Source organism: Brachyistius frenatus, unplaced genomic scaffold (genome assembly GCF_029030835.1).
Source record: "Brachyistius frenatus isolate BFR_SWC_R1_liver_20210118 unplaced genomic scaffold, ASM2903083v1 Contig_271, whole genome shotgun sequence".
Lineage (NCBI taxonomy): Eukaryota > Metazoa > Chordata > Actinopteri > Embiotocidae > Brachyistius > Brachyistius frenatus.
The window spans coordinates 338,351-355,373 of NW_027210870.1; the positions used below are offsets into that span (position 1 = coordinate 338,351).

At 44.6% G+C, this 17,023-nt stretch overlaps 2 protein-coding genes across 2 annotated transcripts; one reads left to right on the forward strand and one right to left on the reverse strand.

Annotated features, from left to right (window-relative positions):
- Window positions 1–9: 9 nt before the first annotated feature.
- On the forward strand, window positions 10–13,652 carry LOC138634672 (phosphatidylinositol 5-phosphate 4-kinase type-2 beta). Its single transcript, XM_069721733.1, has 10 exons — window positions 10–323; window positions 3,328–3,425; window positions 5,680–5,776; window positions 5,884–6,036; window positions 8,138–8,284; window positions 9,072–9,110; window positions 9,424–9,537; window positions 10,832–11,093; window positions 11,197–11,300; window positions 12,401–13,652. Exons 1-10 carry the CDS (start codon window positions 177–179, stop codon window positions 12,479–12,481), a joined length of 1,242 nt encoding a protein of 413 aa, XP_069577834.1. The 5' UTR covers window positions 10–176; the 3' UTR covers window positions 12,482–13,652.
- A 1,141-nt stretch (window positions 13,653–14,793) lies between these two features.
- Window positions 14,794–16,595, reverse strand: psmb3 (proteasome 20S subunit beta 3). The gene is made up of 5 exons (XM_069721708.1): window positions 16,402–16,595; window positions 16,155–16,262; window positions 15,846–16,023; window positions 15,667–15,761; window positions 14,794–14,960 (listed from the first exon to the last, which is right to left on the reverse strand). The coding sequence occupies exons 1-5, from the start codon at window positions 16,578–16,580 to the stop codon at window positions 14,912–14,914; spliced, it is 609 nt and encodes a 202-aa protein (XP_069577809.1). The 5' UTR covers window positions 16,581–16,595; the 3' UTR covers window positions 14,794–14,911.
- Between the last annotated feature and the right edge of the window lie 428 nt (window positions 16,596–17,023).

A 17,023-nucleotide genomic window follows, 5' to 3' on the forward strand; every position in this document is an offset into this window, starting at 1 on the left:
ACGCGCTTCACTCGGGATTTGTTTTTCTTTTTTTTTTCCCCCTTTTTTTTTTTTTTTTTTTTTCCGTGGCGCGCGACCGACAGCGAGCCGCGAGCCGCGACGCAAGACAAGCAGCGCGTGCCGTGAACCCCCCCCCCCCCTCCCTCGCCCCCCCCCCTCCCTCAGCCGGAGACACCATGTCGTCCAACTGCACGAGCGCCGCTGCGCCCGTCAGCGCGAGCAAAACCAAGACGAAAAAGAAGCATTTTATAGGACAGAAAGTGAAACTATTCCGCGCAAGCGAGCCCATTCTCAGCGTTTTAATGTGGGGTGTCAACCATACGGTAAATACGCGCCCGGCGTCCTTCCCTTGTGCGGTTTGTTTATGCTCGCTGTTTTGATTTAGCCGGAGCTTCGTTAGCCGGCTTCCTCCCCACCCACCCTCCGTCCCTCCTCCGTCCCTCCTCCGTCCCTCAAGCCGGCTTCGAAGCTTCCTCTCGGCCGCGTAAAACATGTTTTGTCTTATTTTGGTGCACACTCGCCACGTATATTAGGTTTGCAGGGAGCTGCTGCTGCTGCTGCTGCTGCTATCACGCCGCGTTGTGCCTCGATTTTATTTATTTATTTATTTATTTTGTTTAAGTGTAAGACTTTTAGAAAATATTGCACGTCCTCGACAGATTGTGGCTTTTCTCTCAGAGCACAAAGTGTGTGTGTGTGTGTGTGTGTGTGTGTGTGGGGGGGGGGGTTGTAGATGTTTTGTGTGGCATCACAAGTCGTGGATGGTGGAGTGTTTCAGTCGTGCCCTGCTGCTGCTGCTGCTGCTGTAGTGCGGGCTCGGAGTGGGAGGGGTGTGACAGGCAAGCCGGAGCAGCAGGTTACACACACACACGCACGCACACGCACGCACGCATTTTCAGCTGCAGACAGCTGCATGCACGTCGTTCAAATAAACCCGCACTTCACCCTTTCTGCATTTGCACCCTTCTGCATTTGGCGCGTTATTCCATCACATCATTTATCTCTATTAATAGAGCAGAAAATCTCCCCTTCACTTTTGGCTGAGGCTGCCCTGCGGCTATGAAAAGCACAGTGGAGGGCAGGATGGATGCAGTGGGGGAGGAGGGGGAGGGGGTTGCGCCAGCAGTTTGGGGGGGAGTCACTGTTGCACAGTTTGATTGATGCATTAAAAGCAGCCTCTCAGGTGTGACACTGAAGTATGCACAGTGTTTTCATTTGTGCTCGCATGGTTGCTTCGCCCTAGGTGTCGGTCCTTTTGTTATTTATTTTTGCTCTTTCATAGCCCTTTTTTTTTTTAAAGAATCAAATGTGTGGTGGTCCCATGAATTGTGTACACCGTGTTCCCCTCCGATCCAACATTTGCTTATGAAAAGTCACCACACACAGAGGCACCATTATCGCAGACAAACGGGAGTTGCGTCAATAATTGCCGGAAACTCTGAGGTGGACTTCTCTCGGCACATTTGATCCCGCCGCACCGATTTCTGCGAGAAGCACAAACGCGAGCGCCGGCAGATTCGGCGAAATAATGACGCGGCAAAGAAAGTGCCTACTGCTGAGGAATTAAGGGAGCAGCTAATGATATGGTTGTCGCTGCAGCGGCTCCGGTATTCGGCGGGTGAACTTTGGCAGTGGGTGTGTGGGTGCAGCGCTCGGGCCCGACCGTCCGAGGTGTGGGCGGGAAGCCGATTCAAGACATCAAACAGAATCCTCATCAAAGCAGCTCGTCGTCGTCGTCCAGTCAGAAGTTGTGTGCGTGTTTAATCGTGGCCGAGCTGTGATTTAGTGGTGGTTTTGCACTTTTCGTTTTTATTTGAATGCGGTGTCAGTTGGTGTTCAGGTGATGTACTGCACCACCTGTCGGTTTTTGTGTGACGTCAACAAAACTGATTTACGAGAAGCACAAGTCAAAGGAGTGTTTGTATTCGCTGCCGACGCTCTTTCGGGACACCGTCATACATATTTCTTAACGTATTACTGCATCTTGTGACGAATTTGCCTGCACGGGCGTTCACTTCACGCGGGCACTCTGAAGCTACCAGACTGGATTGTTAAGTTGTTGAAAATCTTGCTCCGAAACTATGTAATGTGCAAACACCTATTAGTGTCACAATTATTTGCTTCATCGCCTAATTGCAATTATTTTAAGATGACCCAAATCATTTCACATAGTTTCCATTCATCAGATGGCTTACACTCGCAGAAAAGTCACATTTCCACGTTATTCTCTTCTCTTTTGAAGTTTGCCTGACGCTCTTTTAATGACGTCACCTTGTTGCGAGTGGAGAATCAGCATCACCCTCGCAACAGTGTTTATTTAGATTTTTGGTACCAGTTTGTCTGTAATTTCTTTTATATATTCAATTTATGTAGGTCATATCTGCCCTGTGCCGTCTCTGTTTAAACAGACAAAAAGGGCAAACTATTGATTTTTTTTCTATTGATATGTTCAAAGCTAATAAATGGCTCCTCTTCTTTTTCATAAAGTAATTCATCAAACTATGATTCGACTCATCGTAAAATAGTGCCATGAAATGAACAGGGGGAAAAAAAAAAAAAAATGTCCTGATTGTGACGGCTCCAACGGCTGTTTACGTTTTTTTCCGGTGGCTGAAATGGACCGTTTTGTTGGTCTTTTATGTTATTAATCTGAAAGTAAAAACTTGGAATCGGATTATGATCAACTTCAGTTGTTTCTATTGGTATTCAACACGTAATCTGGATTTTTGCGCTTTACTTTTCAGCATTAATACTCACCAGGCAGCAGCAGATCCGTGACTGTTTACTGCCCCTTTGCTTTCCCTTGTTAGTGATCTACGCGGAGTTATTTTTTTTATTATTATTATTTTTTTATGTGTGAAGTTCATCAGCTTTTGCTCTGGATGTGTTTCAGCAGATAAGATCAGTGTCTGGAGGCCCAGCAGCAGCAGCAGCAGCAGGACAAACTGTGTGTTTGGCTGCAGAGTAAATCAGTGGTGCTGGTAGACACTCTCTGGGGTTTATCAGATTCACAGTCACATGAAACCAACGACACATTTTAATCACTACTGTGTGTTTCGGGGCAAATTGAAACACTTTATCTGTATTTTTCTCCACCAATATAACATTTTAAAGCACTCCTTGTTGCCCATAACGGCAGAATACTTTATGTAGGAGGCTCTAATCGTGCCCAAATAGAAATTGCAAGAAGCCAATATTGTTCCTCTGGTTTGTTATTCCTAAAAAAACAAAACATTGTGCAATCTGTTTGTGTGAAGATCAGCTGTTTGCAGGATCTTTTTTTTTTTCTCATCTCTCGTCTCTCTTTCTCACCTCTCTCTCCCTCAGATTAACGAGTTAAGTAATGTGCCTGTACCAGTTATGCTGATGCCAGATGACTTTAAAGCCTACAGTAAGATCAAAGTGGACAACCACCTATTTAACAAGTAGGTACATCACAGTTTGGGCACTGTTGGGGGGTGGGGGGGGGGTCTCTTGAACACACGATGTGCAATCCCGAGTGTAAACAAAAAGGGTCGCGCCTCCGCCGGAGCTCAAAACACCTTCTGTCGCTGCCTCGGCGATGATTGCACATCTTCGGTCAAACTCTCCAATTATATGATAAGACAGCTGCCGTTTATACGGTCAAAAATTACAGGTTGTGCCTTTTTGAGTCTGATCCCACCTGGTGTTAACGTACGATCACGAAGAGGACAGCTTGGAAGTTGAGGTGTGAACACACCCAGGAAGCATCGAGATCTGATCTGCTCAGACCACGTTCAGAGGTGGTCTGGGACGTACGTGTCCACATTATTTTATTTTAGCCGCGTAAATGTGTCCCGGGAACATTTGAAGGACCACCTGCTCAACTTGCATCCTCTGAATAACCAATAGGAAAATTTAAAAAAAACTGTGATTGTGACGACGCAGCTGAACTGTACAGGAAGTAGAAGCGCTTTCCTGCCGACAGCTGCTTACTGAAGGAAAATCTCGGGCCGTCTTAACTGAAGCTGGTTTCGTCAAGCTGTGGAAGAGCACCGCCCCCCGGCACAGCTTGTCGACCCGCCGCCGTGCCCTCAAACCTGCTGGAAAGCTGCTGCTAAGTCAATAATCTGAGCCTGAACCCAGGTGATCGGGTCAGGTCTGACGGTTCAGGTTGTGAATTACAAACTCGAGCGTTCGGACAATTTACAAACGTGGAATGAATTTCGATATTCACACTTCTAAAATGAGGCTGCAGTGAGTGAGGACGTCTCGTGTCAAACGTTCTCTCTCTTTATAAATAAACACCGTTGCCGTGCGTGTTTATTTATGTGGAGCATGTGTTTAGACTTCAAGTGGTCACTCGAGATACCTGATCATGTCTCGTGTGAACGGGTGTGTGTGTGTGTGTGTGAGGGGGGGGGGGGTTAATGCCGAACAGGCTCTGAACAGGCTCTTTTAATAGCTCTCTGCACTCATTGGATCCCTTCACAGCAGAACTTTAGGTGGCCTTGTGTCACCTGAATGTGTATGTGTGTGTGTGTGTCTGTCTGTCTCTGCAGGGTCAAGTTGTAGTCAAAGCTGCACTCAACACGTAACTGAGCAGCTTTGCATTTCAAAGCAGCCGTACAGAACCACTGACGCACTCGGAGAAATATGCAGCAATTATCCACCAAAGTGTGTCCCCTCACCCAACCCCTCCGAGTGCAATCTTCTAAATTGTTTTAATGAACAGCAGCAGCTTGACGAGTTGCTGACAGTTTATTCTGCACTGAACGTGTAACTGCGCAGCGAATTCAAAAAATGTATAACATAAAAATTCCAGGCGATGACGGTTCAAAAAAAACATTTGCGCCGCACTCGTCACGGTCACCAGCCGTCCAATCCCAGCGACGGAGGGGCGGGACAAACGCGGTTAACCACCGACGCTGCTCACTGATTGGTGGGCCGAGTAAAGTAAACTCTGAAGCTGTGAGCGACAGTCGGCGCAGCCGGGCTGTCTGTATACCGGGGTGGACAAAATGATTTAAACGCTGAGTAAAATTACTTTTTAACGCGATATAGCCAAGTCAGCATTACAGACTTTCTACCAAAGAGGAGTCCCAAACTATGTTTTATGACATTCGGCAGTTTATATGATTTTTGTGTCGTTTGTTTTGAACGATGCGCCTGCAGTTACAGGCGCAGACTGTACGGCCTCTTCGATGCTCGGTTGCACTGCATCAAAGCCTCACGTCCACAGCTGCTGATATGGAATTTATTACGTCCAATTGAAGATATTTACGAGCACAAACCAAACAACAAAAACCGCCACTGAAATGTTTGTCTCGGTGCGATGAGGAGCTGCAATCAAACACAAACCGTTACCCCTTTAGTCATACGAGTTTTGATTTGCTGCTACAGTTTGTTCGTGATCATCAGTTTTTGCCACTTAAAAAAAAAAACAGGAGGTCAATGCAAATGGGTCCAAATTCCCCAAATATGCGAGTTTTTTTCTTTGGGAATCTACGTGCTGTTGAGATTTGTAAATTATTAATGAGTTTTTTTCTAGAACTGTCAACTCGGCTTTTTATTAGTCTCTTTCAGGATCCAAACAGTAGCAGGAAGAAAAAAAAAAGAAAGCTCAACAATGAACAAACAAACATTGTTTTGTTGCTCATTTTCAGTCACTTGTGTGTGTTGCGCTGATTGCTTCTCTCTCTGTCCTTCTCCTGTCAGAGAAAACCTGCCTAGTCGCTTTAAGTTCAAAGAGTACTGTCCCATGGTGTTCAGAAACCTGAGGGAGAGGTTCTGCATCGACGACCAGGACTACCAGGTGAGACGCGAAAAACAAAGCGTTTCATTCCATGTTTTTAAAGCATCGGTGTTTGTTGTATCCTGAATGAAAATAAAAAATGTTTTTCGGGTCTTTCCTTTTGGCAGAACTCTCTGACCCGGAGCGCCCCGCTCAACAGCGACTCCCAGGGCCGCTTCGGCAACCGCTTCCTGTCCAGCTACGACCACCGCTTTGTAATCAAAACCGTGTCCAGCGAGGACATCGCTGAGATGCACAACATCCTAAAGAAATATCACCAGGTAGATTATTTCAGGGCACTTGACGTAGTAAAGTTCTGACAACGGAGCTTTGCAACATTAGACAAAGGAGTCGGACAATGTGGGGAGAGCAGAGAGAGAAAAGAACAGCGTAGTGATTCAGGACCGTGAACTCATCGCAGACCAGAGACGTGCAGCTCCAGGGCCAGAAGTAACCGCAAAAGATCAGCATACATCCCAATGAAATTGGTGATACAGCACCTAAAAATAAAGGTGTTACACTTGAGCAAAACCACAAGGAAATTTGGCTTTTTTTTTTTCATTTAAAAAAAAAAAAATCATTTATGAAACGCATAAATTCACAAATGTAATGTTTCTCTGTGGAAATAGTAACGCCTACCCCTGGCATCAGAAGCGAGGATCGTCCTGTTTAAAAAAAACCATTGTCTGACATTACCCTCCTTCAGAGGAAAGCTGTTTCAAATCTCCTCAAGGTGACATTCAAATTTGAGCTTCGACTCGGCCGCTCCATTTCTTCTTTTTGAGTCATTCCTCGGCGGATGCCAGCTGGCCCCCAAACCATAATACTCCCACCACCGTGCTTCACAGTTGGTACGAGGCTCTTCTCCTGAAAAGCTGTCTTTGGTCGGCACCGAAACATTTCTGCTGTTACTCTGATCTCTTTGTGTCCAGAGCACATTGAGCCATTAGTATGCATGTTCACTGGTAAACTGCAGTTTTACTCGTGTTCTTTTTGGACGGTTAAATCTTTTTCCTGGCGCGTCTCGCACGCAGGTCAAATGTGTTCGATCTCTTTCTGAGTGCAGTCGGATTCACTTTGATACCAACAGCTTAGAGAGATTTACCTGCTGACGCTGTGAAGGAAGTTTGGGGTTCTTGGAGACTTAATTTTGCACCGAACGGTCCCCTCGGACCGAAATGGGAATCAATTGTGTCGACGCAAAAGAAAGGAGCAGCAGCAGCGTCTAAATATACAAGATATAATAAGTTCTTGTTTTATAGCCGTTTAAAGTTGCTGCGGTCACGATATCATTTCAGACTTTTCTTGTCCTTCATAGACCAACACGTTAAACTAGCCAATAAATGAGGAAGTTAAAAGCCTTTCAATGAACAACACCAATTTTTATTTCAAACATTTTTTAGATCTTTTGAAATCCCCCCAAAACATCCCCAGGCATTTTTTTCTTTTCTGAAGGCCCTCACAGAGCTCTTTAGTTGTTTTGTATTCACCTTCATCCTGATGGAGAGTCCCATTAAAAGTGACGCCGACGTCTTTGAATATTAAATCCTAGGTGACTAAACTGTTGTCGTATTCGGTGTACAGGAGAAGAGTGCGTACGAACGGCACCCTCTGGTGGTATTCACCACGTCGTTTAGAGAAATGTCAGGGTGTCGTGGAAGTTCATGTTTGGTTGGATGTTCAGCTGTATGTTGTAATTTTACTCGTGTAGAGTTTGTCTTCGTAACTTAGATAACGGTTTACGTCTGAGGAAAATGTTGATCTGCCTCATCTGTTCTCTCTGGGACTTTTGTATTTCCTGCATTACGTTCCCCTCCCTGTTGGTTTGATAAATTATTAGCCTCTGGCTTCTAGACGCCGGCCACGCTGCTGTTGCCTAGCAACGGTGTTTTTTTTACCACTCAACCACTTGCACACAACATCCCATGTTGTAACCGCGAGATCACGAGTTCGATTTGAGCGTTCGATGAATGTCGGCGCCTTCTCACTTTTAACATGTGACTCACCTCCGTTTCCGTTTTATTTAAATTGTGAAAATCACCACAAAGCGTGTCATTTCTTTTAAGTCCGTCACCTCTTTCCCGGAGGATTTATTTATTTATCACCTTCTCGTAGACCCTGAAACTTTAGTATCTGCACTGCCGTTTAGGAGAGAAATTCAGGAGCACCGGTGTGAAGAGAATTAAAAAAAAAAAAAAAAAATCTCCTGTTAATCTAAAATTAAACCTGCATATAAATGAAGTGCTGCAGGAGTGGAAGGACGGCGGAGCGCATGCCGTGTTGCCTTTTTAATCAGCTTGCATACTGTACATTTGATTCCTCACTCCCACTCTCCCCGCTCTGTGCTCTCCTCCCTCCCTCCCCCTCCTGATTTGTGTGCAGTTTATCGTGGAGTGTCATGGCAACACGCTCCTCCCACAGTTCCTGGGCATGTACCGGCTAACGGTGGACGGCGTGGAGACGTACATGGTGGTGACCCGGAATGTATTCAGCCATCGGCTCACCGTGCACCGCAAGTACGACCTGAAGGTAGGACGCGCCGCCGACCGCACGCCCGCTTTAACAACGTGGTGAAATAAAGTGAAGGCGGCGGCCGAGACGTATGCAGCATAAACAACGGAGACGACCCGTCGACGCCTGAGAATCGCAGCAGAAACATCCAGCTACCTCCCGGTCATTTAAAACGTGTATTAGAATTAATAGATTATAAAAAAACATTGGGGATGCCCATATACATCACGTACAGACATTTAAAATAATGACCTAACGACGTGGAAACAGAAAAGTCAAGAAAACTGTGAACATTTTTATTTCCTCGCCTGCAGGCAAAACAATATAGTCGAGGCCTTTACAAATCAATTTGACTTTTTATTCCCTTCTAAGAATGTTTTTTATTTTTTTATTTTTTTTAACTAATTTCAAAAACCTTGCGTTGCATGCTGATTGCTAAATAACTTCCTTTTTTTTTTTGCATTTTTAAAGACCCATTTTTAAGAGATGGTTTGTAGTCGTGCAGGAACATTTTCAGGAGACTACAAACGCTGCTCATCAGTCGAGTCTGATGATTCTTGGTTTGCGCTGAAGATTACAGTCGACAGCAGCCGTGAACGCGGCACGCCGACTCGGCGCTCGTTCAAACATCCTTTGTAGAAAAAACCCCCCACAAAAACATCCATCTGTTTCCACTACTGACACTTTAAAAAGACGCTGCTGAGCAGAAACGACTAAAATGCTAAAGATCCCTCTGATGTCTCGTTCACTGATTCTATTTTTATTCTTCTTCTTTCTTTCTTTTTTTTAATTTTTTTTTTTTTAGGGTTCTACGGTCTCAAGGGAAGCCAGCGACAAGGAGAAGGTACGTTTTATTTCTGACGGCTGCTGACACGATGGGACAAAAATAAACTCCCCTCGGCTCGCCTCAGAAAACGCACTCGTCCGATGACGGCTAAATGAAGTCGTTATTAGTAAGCAGATGTGTTCTGGTAGTAGCGTGTGCACGGGCCTCATGCTGTTGGCGTGTAACACGCTGTCACTCCGTGTCACTGTCTGCTGTTGTGATTCTGTCCTGGAGTCTTTGTGTACTCGTCCACGTTATGATCGTTATGAATATTTATATCAACGCTCGTGGCTTTAAAATTCTGACGATGTACGTGCTTCTCTCTCTGCAGGCCAAAGAGCTCCCCACTTTTAAAGACAACGACTTCCTGAATGAAGGCCAGAAGCTGCAGATCGGAGACGACAACAAGAAGTACTTCTTGGAGAAGCTAAAACGTGACGTAGAGGTGAGAAGGGTCGGCCGGACGATCGAACACGAGCGGCGGTGAAAATGAAGACGTGACCACAGACTGGATATAAAAAGTGTTCGTAGCTTCCGGGTCTGAAAAACGAGGCCGGTGCGGAAGCGCCTTAAGCTGCAGTACCACCGAGTGCCACTAGAGGTCGGATCCAAAAAGCCTCCGTAGACTCCCATTCAAGTTCTCTCATGAAATTCTATGTCCATACATTTTTCCCACAAGTCATTATGCTGTCATTCGCTAAAGTCACTCCTTCTTATTAGTTTTCTGGTAATCTTTCTGAAAATAATCCCGTCATTAATTGGATATTAGACACAAAACAGGAGTGATGTCACCAACTGGTTTGTGAGCTGCCGATCTGAAGCCTCGATTTCAGATGTTGGCCGTCACCATCTTATACAATACCACAATAAGTTATGGATACGATTTTTTTTTTGGACTTTATATTTCATGAGAAGTTGAATGGGAGTCTATGGAGCCAGCCTCTAGTGGCACTCGGTGGTATTGCAGTTTTAGGCACTTCCACATCGGCGTCATTTTTCAGACCTAGAAGCTACGTCCACTTTTCTACACAGTCTATGGTAAAGCACCAAAATGCAGTATGTTTGGGGGCGTGTCTGTTTGATCGACAGGCCCGTTGGGCAGGTTAAGTTTCCACTGACAGTGGGCGGGGCATTATGTCCTCGAATTGCCAATCGGGTCGAGTCAGATCCACCACTCGCTCCTCTCCAGCTCGTCCCAATGTGGTCACCTTCGTAAATAAATGCAGGACTTTTTATCACCTTTTTTCGAAGGCTGTTTTTTTGTGGTGAACCTGCAGATATTCAGTATGAATGTCGATACTTATCTCAGGCTGTCGCACCGATTCAGGCTTCACTTTTTGGAAACATAAACTAGGGATGCGTATTTCAAGCAAAACTACGATTGGAAATTCGCTCTGAACTATTAGATTTTTCTTCGACTATCGGGATAGTTTTACCTACAAACCTGCGGACCCCCGAAAGCAGCGTGTTCTTCTTCTCCCCGGGTTATTTAATGCCGGCTGTCAGGCAACTTTTAGGGGAATTACCGCCACCTTCTGACGGAGGTAACACATTACAGCCGGGCGCCGGTAAAAACAAATAAAGAAGAACGAAAGTCTTGCGGACTAATGCATTTTGGAGATTGATGGATGATTACTAAACTCGTGTCAGTTGTGACCTGAAGAAAACCCAAAAGGGACCCAAGACGTGTTGGCAAAGCGGTTTCACTGTTGTGTTGTTGTTGTTTTTTACCGTGTCAGTTCCTGGCCACCCTGAAGATCATGGACTACAGCCTCTTGGTGGGCATCCACGACGTGGAGCGGGCGGAGCAGGAGGAGATGGACGTGGAGGGCGCGGGGGAGGAGGAGGAGTACGAGAACGACGGGATGGGAGTCGGCGTCCTCACCGGCTCCTTCGGCACGCCGCCCGACAGCCCCGGGAACCCTCTGAACTGCGGGGGCTTCTTCGGGCCCGGGGAGTTCGACCCCTCGGTGGATGTTTACGCAATCAAGAGCCACGACAGTGAGAGTTTTATTTATTTTGCACTACGATGTAAAGAGCCTGGCAGCTGTTGTTGTTGTTGTTGTGGTGGTGTAAACCCTCCTGATGTGTTGTTGTTTTCCAGGCGCTGTGAAGAAGGAGGTGTACTTCATGGCCATCATCGACATCCTCACGCACTACGACGCAAAGAAAAAAGCTGCACATGCTGCCAAAACTGTGAAACACGGGGTGAGTGTGTGTGTCGAGGCTTCGATCAAGACCGCAGACAAATCCGATTTGTTTCTCGGATCAGATGGCAGATTTATAAAAAAATTAATATATAAATATATTAAAAAAAAAAAAAAAAAGTCTGTACACCGTGAAACCGCGGAGAGATTAAAGAGGCGTTGGTTGGTTACAGATTTAATCAGCAGTGTCATCATCTGGTTATTTAGAGGACGTCCGTCAATCATTATATATAGCGTTATATCCCAGGATGCTTTGCAGCTGTTGGCTGAAAATGCTCTCGCTCCATACGGGACCGATTCATTCATTCAGAACGCTGCTTTTCTCTGTTTTATGTCATTGATGTTGAACGTCTTTGGGTTTTGGACTGTTGGTCAGACGAAGATTAGAGTTTGGTAAATTGTGGGATGTTTCAGTTGTTGTTCTTTTTTACAAATATCTTCTATTAATCAGCTACTTGTTATATCAAAGCAAGTAGTTGCAGTAAATCATTCCCCCCTGGAAATTATGATCCCGTGATCGCAATAATAAGCGCAAATTCCCACAATTTTTCTGCAAAAAAAAAAACATCGTCAAAAGAAGCTGTGCTGAAAGTATCGCAGCATAAAGTTACATTTCCAAATGAAACTCTCTTTACTACCAAAACTAAAGAGTTCATTTCCAACCAGCGAGGCTCCGCCCCCTCTCCTCTCGCCATCAGAACAAACTGCTGCCAGCTGACAGGAAGTGACGAAATGTGTTCTTATGATGGGAATGAGGAATATGTCAAACGAGTTTTCTCCACACTTCCAGCTGGAAGAGACTGAACTTTGTTTTAGTGTTGAATGAACGTGATTTAAAAAGCATGTAAAGCTCTTATTGTGACAGCAGATGGAGCTTTTGCAATTTTACCACTAAAAAAAAGTTCACTTCAAACTCCATGAATTACATCGCAATTTTTGAGAATATCGGCCACAAAATAAAAACATTTCGGTCAAAACGATAAAAAATAAAAAAAACCTCGGTGAAATCCTGGAGGGATTGATAAATATTGTTTTACAAGTTGTCCATCAGATCCTGTTGCTTCATCCCGTCTCCTCCTCTTCCTCCTCTGTCGTCTTCAGGCGGGGGCCGAGATCTCGACGGTGAATCCGGAGCAGTACTCCAAACGATTCTACGAGTTCATGTCCAACATCTTATCATAGACTCATCATCTCCCGGCCTCGGCCCGCTCACTTCCTGTCGTCGACGGCGACGCCGCCGCTCACCTTTTTTTTTTTTTTTTTTTTGGTTTGTTTTTTTTTCCTCCTGCGTCGCTCCGTCTCACCAAACTTCCAGAGCGTCCTCCCACTAGGAAGGACGCAGCAAGCCTGTTACACTCTCCCCTACCGCCTCCACCTCCTCCTCCTCCTCCTCCTCCTCATCAATGTCCTCACTGAATCTGGATCCCAATAAATCTCCCTGTCCTTTCTGTTTCTCTTTTTTTTTGTTTTGTTTTTTTTCTACTCTCCAGTCCTCCTCCGCCACCTCGTCGCTCCTCACGCCAGCACGGAAACTGTCTCACTAATGCCTTGAACGAGTGTGTCAGCTTCAGCAGTTAACAGTCCGTCAGTAGAGTCTTTTCAGTTTCTGTTCATGTTGTTGTTGTTGTTGTTGTTGTTCTTATGATTTCTGCTAGAGACACACACACACACACATACATGCACACGCACACGCGCGCACAATGGTCAGATTGCATGACAAACTCTCCTACAGTCGCCATCAAGGCTCTCTCTCTCTTTCTCTCTCTCTCTCTCTCTCGGAAACAAAAAGATTTTTAAGAAAAAAGTACTGCTGACGAATTTGGATCGACGGGGGACAAACACATTAATATTTAACGGTGTATTAAGTAAATGAATGCAATATCAAAAAAAAAAAAAAAAAATGCATGGCTGACGTGTACATGAGACTCCACCAGTCAAAACATCAAACCACTGAACTTTAGCATCTGAGTGTTACAACTTAGAAAAAAAAAGAAAAAAAAAACAGCAAAAGAAAAAACCCTTAAAAAAAAAACAACAACTTCGGTGTTTGAATGTTCTGTTGCCATATTGTTTCTGGATATTTTTGAACTTTTAACCGTGAGCTTGGTGGAGGTCGGTCTAAAGGAAATTTAAAAAAAAAAAAAACTTTAAAAAGAAAATGTCATAAAAAGGGGAATTCTGCAGCAAATACTTGTTTTATTACCATAAGGATCATTTTTATATCTTGTTTACATTAATGTAGCAATTTTGTGTTTGTATACAGTATTGTTTTGTTACCGACAGACATTAGGAAAAAAAAAGAAAGGTTACTTGAAAATGATTCATTGCATATTAAAGGGAGTTTTAAATTGTTTTCTGTCGTTTCGCTCTTCTTTCAGTTTCAGGCTTCGGTTTCTGACGGTTGTCGTGTTTTTGTTCGGTTTTTCAAACTTTAGCTTTCAATTTTAGGAAGAATCTCGACAGGCGTGTTGAAAACCTTCATGCCGTGCCACAGGAAGTTGATGTTCCAAGGTCAAACGATGCTCCAAACCTCACGAAACTTCGCAAATGCATCGGGCAACAACTTTCGTGAGTTTTTGAAGATGTTAAAAGACTTTTTATTATAAAGAGTAATAAGGAACGAGATAGAGAAAAGAATTAAAACTGCAAGCGGGAATATACGGACCCTCGCCCGCGAGGGTCCGTATATTCCCGCAGCGTTTGAGGGCTCGCATATCGCTGCTCAGTTTTAATTCTCTTTGTTCCTTTACAAATTCAGTGTCATTATCCCGATGGAGGTTGTTGAAATGGAGCATTTCATTTGCAGTGTTGGAGGTCAAATGATCGAAAACCAACTTTTGCTTTCAGTTTTGGAGACTTAAAAAAACAAAACAAAACAAAAAAAAAATCGCCGAATCGTTGAAACCGCTTCCAGACCCGATGCGGAAGCACCACGACACCGGTGGACGTGTTTTGGTGTGATTTAAAGCGTGATTTTGTCGGCCCCGTTATAACAACACTTCCCACAATGCCGTTCTATTGGATATTTGTTTTGTTCGACTCTTCCTATCCGCTGAACACATGAACCCGTCAAACTCTACGTCCCTCGGTGAGCAAATAACGGCTTTGATAAATGTTTCAAACGTGTCAACTCCACATCAGACATTATAAAACAGTACTACCGATGTAAAGGTTTCATTATATAGCTCTTAATGTATGCGGCTGAATCCAGCGTTTAGTTTGACGGTATCACATGTAGTTTGTGATTTAAATTATTAACCCCAGAAAAATCACAACTTTTGATCTCCCGAGTCGTCCGATAACGAAACTGGCTTCTTGATTTTTCTGGAAAAAAATTTTTTTTGAAGGGTTAGAAAACCTCTCTGCAACGGTGTCGGTCACTTTTAAAAAGAACCGGGGCGCAAAAAGTAGAGAGAAAGTTTTAAATCGGACAATCCTGCCTTCATCTCCTTCTTTTGAAGTTGAATCGGGTTTAAATGACAACATGAGCCGTGTTTATTCTTTAAACCTACGTTCTTTTATTGAACCGCATCGATAAGAAAAAAAAAGAAAAGACAGCGTACAGGCATTTTTATACAAAACGTTTGTGTTGGTGAAGCAGAACCAGGAGCTCTAGTCCATCCGGGCCTTTAGGGTCCGCGTGGTGATCTTGTCCTTCTCACTGCAGGAGAAAAAGAAAAACGTGTCCGGAGAGTCCAACAAAACAAAGTCCGGTGTCACGCAGGAGGCGTTCAGGCGCAGTGCTGAGCTGTAGGACAACTGTGTTTTGGACTAATTTCGCAAAGTTACACGCATTAAAAAATATTCGTCAGGTCGCGTTTTATAGGCGGGTCGATGGTGCGAAACACGAACAATCACAACGACAAAAAAAAAACCTCCTGGAGGCTTTTCTGGCAGATTTTCTAAAAAAAATGTTGTTTTAAACACTTTTATTTTGGGCGTAAAATTGTGGGAATCAGAAAAAAAGGTGAAAGAAGAAAACGGAAAGAAAAAGCTCTACCTGATAAAGGAATAAATATGTAACCACTTCCTGTGATAATAATCCTGCTGCACATCACAGAAATATTTGAGCTCTAATCTCTTTTTATTTATTTTTTTAACTTGAATTTATTGAAGAGAACCACGGGTTGAGAAAAGTGACTAAAGAAATTTTGTCTGTGACTTTAATATAGAAAAACATAATATAGAAAGAAATCGAGGGAATTTCTTTTTTTTAATTGCGAGCTCACGCAAATATTTTTTGCTTGAATTTGTATCAACTATTTCCAGGAGGGGACGGCATGAGACGCCCGTGTTGACGGCTGGATTTAAATAAGAGCGTCCACGCGGAGGACGGACGACCGAAAGCCAGAGCGCCCTGTACTTACATGACGTGTACGACGACTCCCATTCCCGACACGGCGTCTCTGTCGACCGCGTTCAGCATCGCCTGCGAGATGGTCTCAAACAGGTCCTCTGGTTCCTGCACAAAAACAACGCTCGGGGAATTTTTAAACCGAAAAAGACAAACAAAAAAACCCCAAAGAAACCTTGTCGCGGTACTGACCATGTCCGGCTCCCACAGAGATTCACACATGCCGTACATCTGCTCCGAGCAGGTGCCGCTCACGACGAAGTCCTCCGTCACCATCGGGCAGCCGATCAGATCCAGGGAGCAGATGAACGGCTCGAAGGTTTTCGGGTTGAGTCCGGCGATCACGGGCTCGATGTAGTACGGCCCGAACCTGAAAGGGGGGGACAAAAACAAACAAAAAAATATCGCACGTTCGGTGTTTACTCCGTTTGAAGTAGGCCACGCCCCCCCGCCCACTCCCCCGCCCCCTCTACATGGGTCTCGGGTGTTCTGATGACTCACCTCCTCTCGTACAGCAGGTTGGACACCATGCTCATGAAGGTTTTGGGTTTGATCTGGCGCCCCTCCTTCAGCTCATACAGGTTCAGTCTGAATTTGAGCCTCTGAGATCTGCGCACAAGAAAACCGGTCACCGCCAGCGACATCAGAGAGACCCGGTCGCCGTGGACCGAGACTTCAAATATTAGTCGAAACGGCGATCGTGATGACGGGGTGGGTTTTTGGTTTTTTTTAGGTCGGAGACACTCACACTGTCTGAACATCCGTCGCCAGCCCGGCCAGCCCGATGAACAGCCGGTCTCCCATCGGGAAGATCTTCTGGAAGTCTGTGGTGACCATCTGAGCCTGAATCCCAAACCTGCGGTCGGCCGCGATCGCCACGCAGTTCTTCCCCCGCATGGCCATGACGGCCCCGCCGTTATACGACATAATAGACTGGATGAGGGAGGAGGAGGAGGAGGAGGAGGAGGAGGAGAGGAGGAGTCAGTCAGGGCCAGAACAATTAATTAAATAAAATTATCAGCAAGAACCATGTTATTTAAAAAGTAATTTATTCTTTGGTCCATAAAATATCACAATCTCTCAAAATCCAAGTTCATTGAGAAAAACAAAAGGCATTAATCGATTATAAAAACAATTTCACCCCAACTTTTAAACATTAAGAATACACTGTAAAAAAAAAAAAAAAAGAAATTGCACAATTTTAATTTTGGGAAAAATGTGAATTTTTTTTCCAGACGGATGATCCTTAAAAACTCCAACCGAAGTACGAGCACCTAAGAGGGGGAGAAACTCTACACACAAACACACAAACACGTCAACATGGAGACGATTGAAACTGGAAAACAACAAAAGGAAAATAAAAGTCCAAA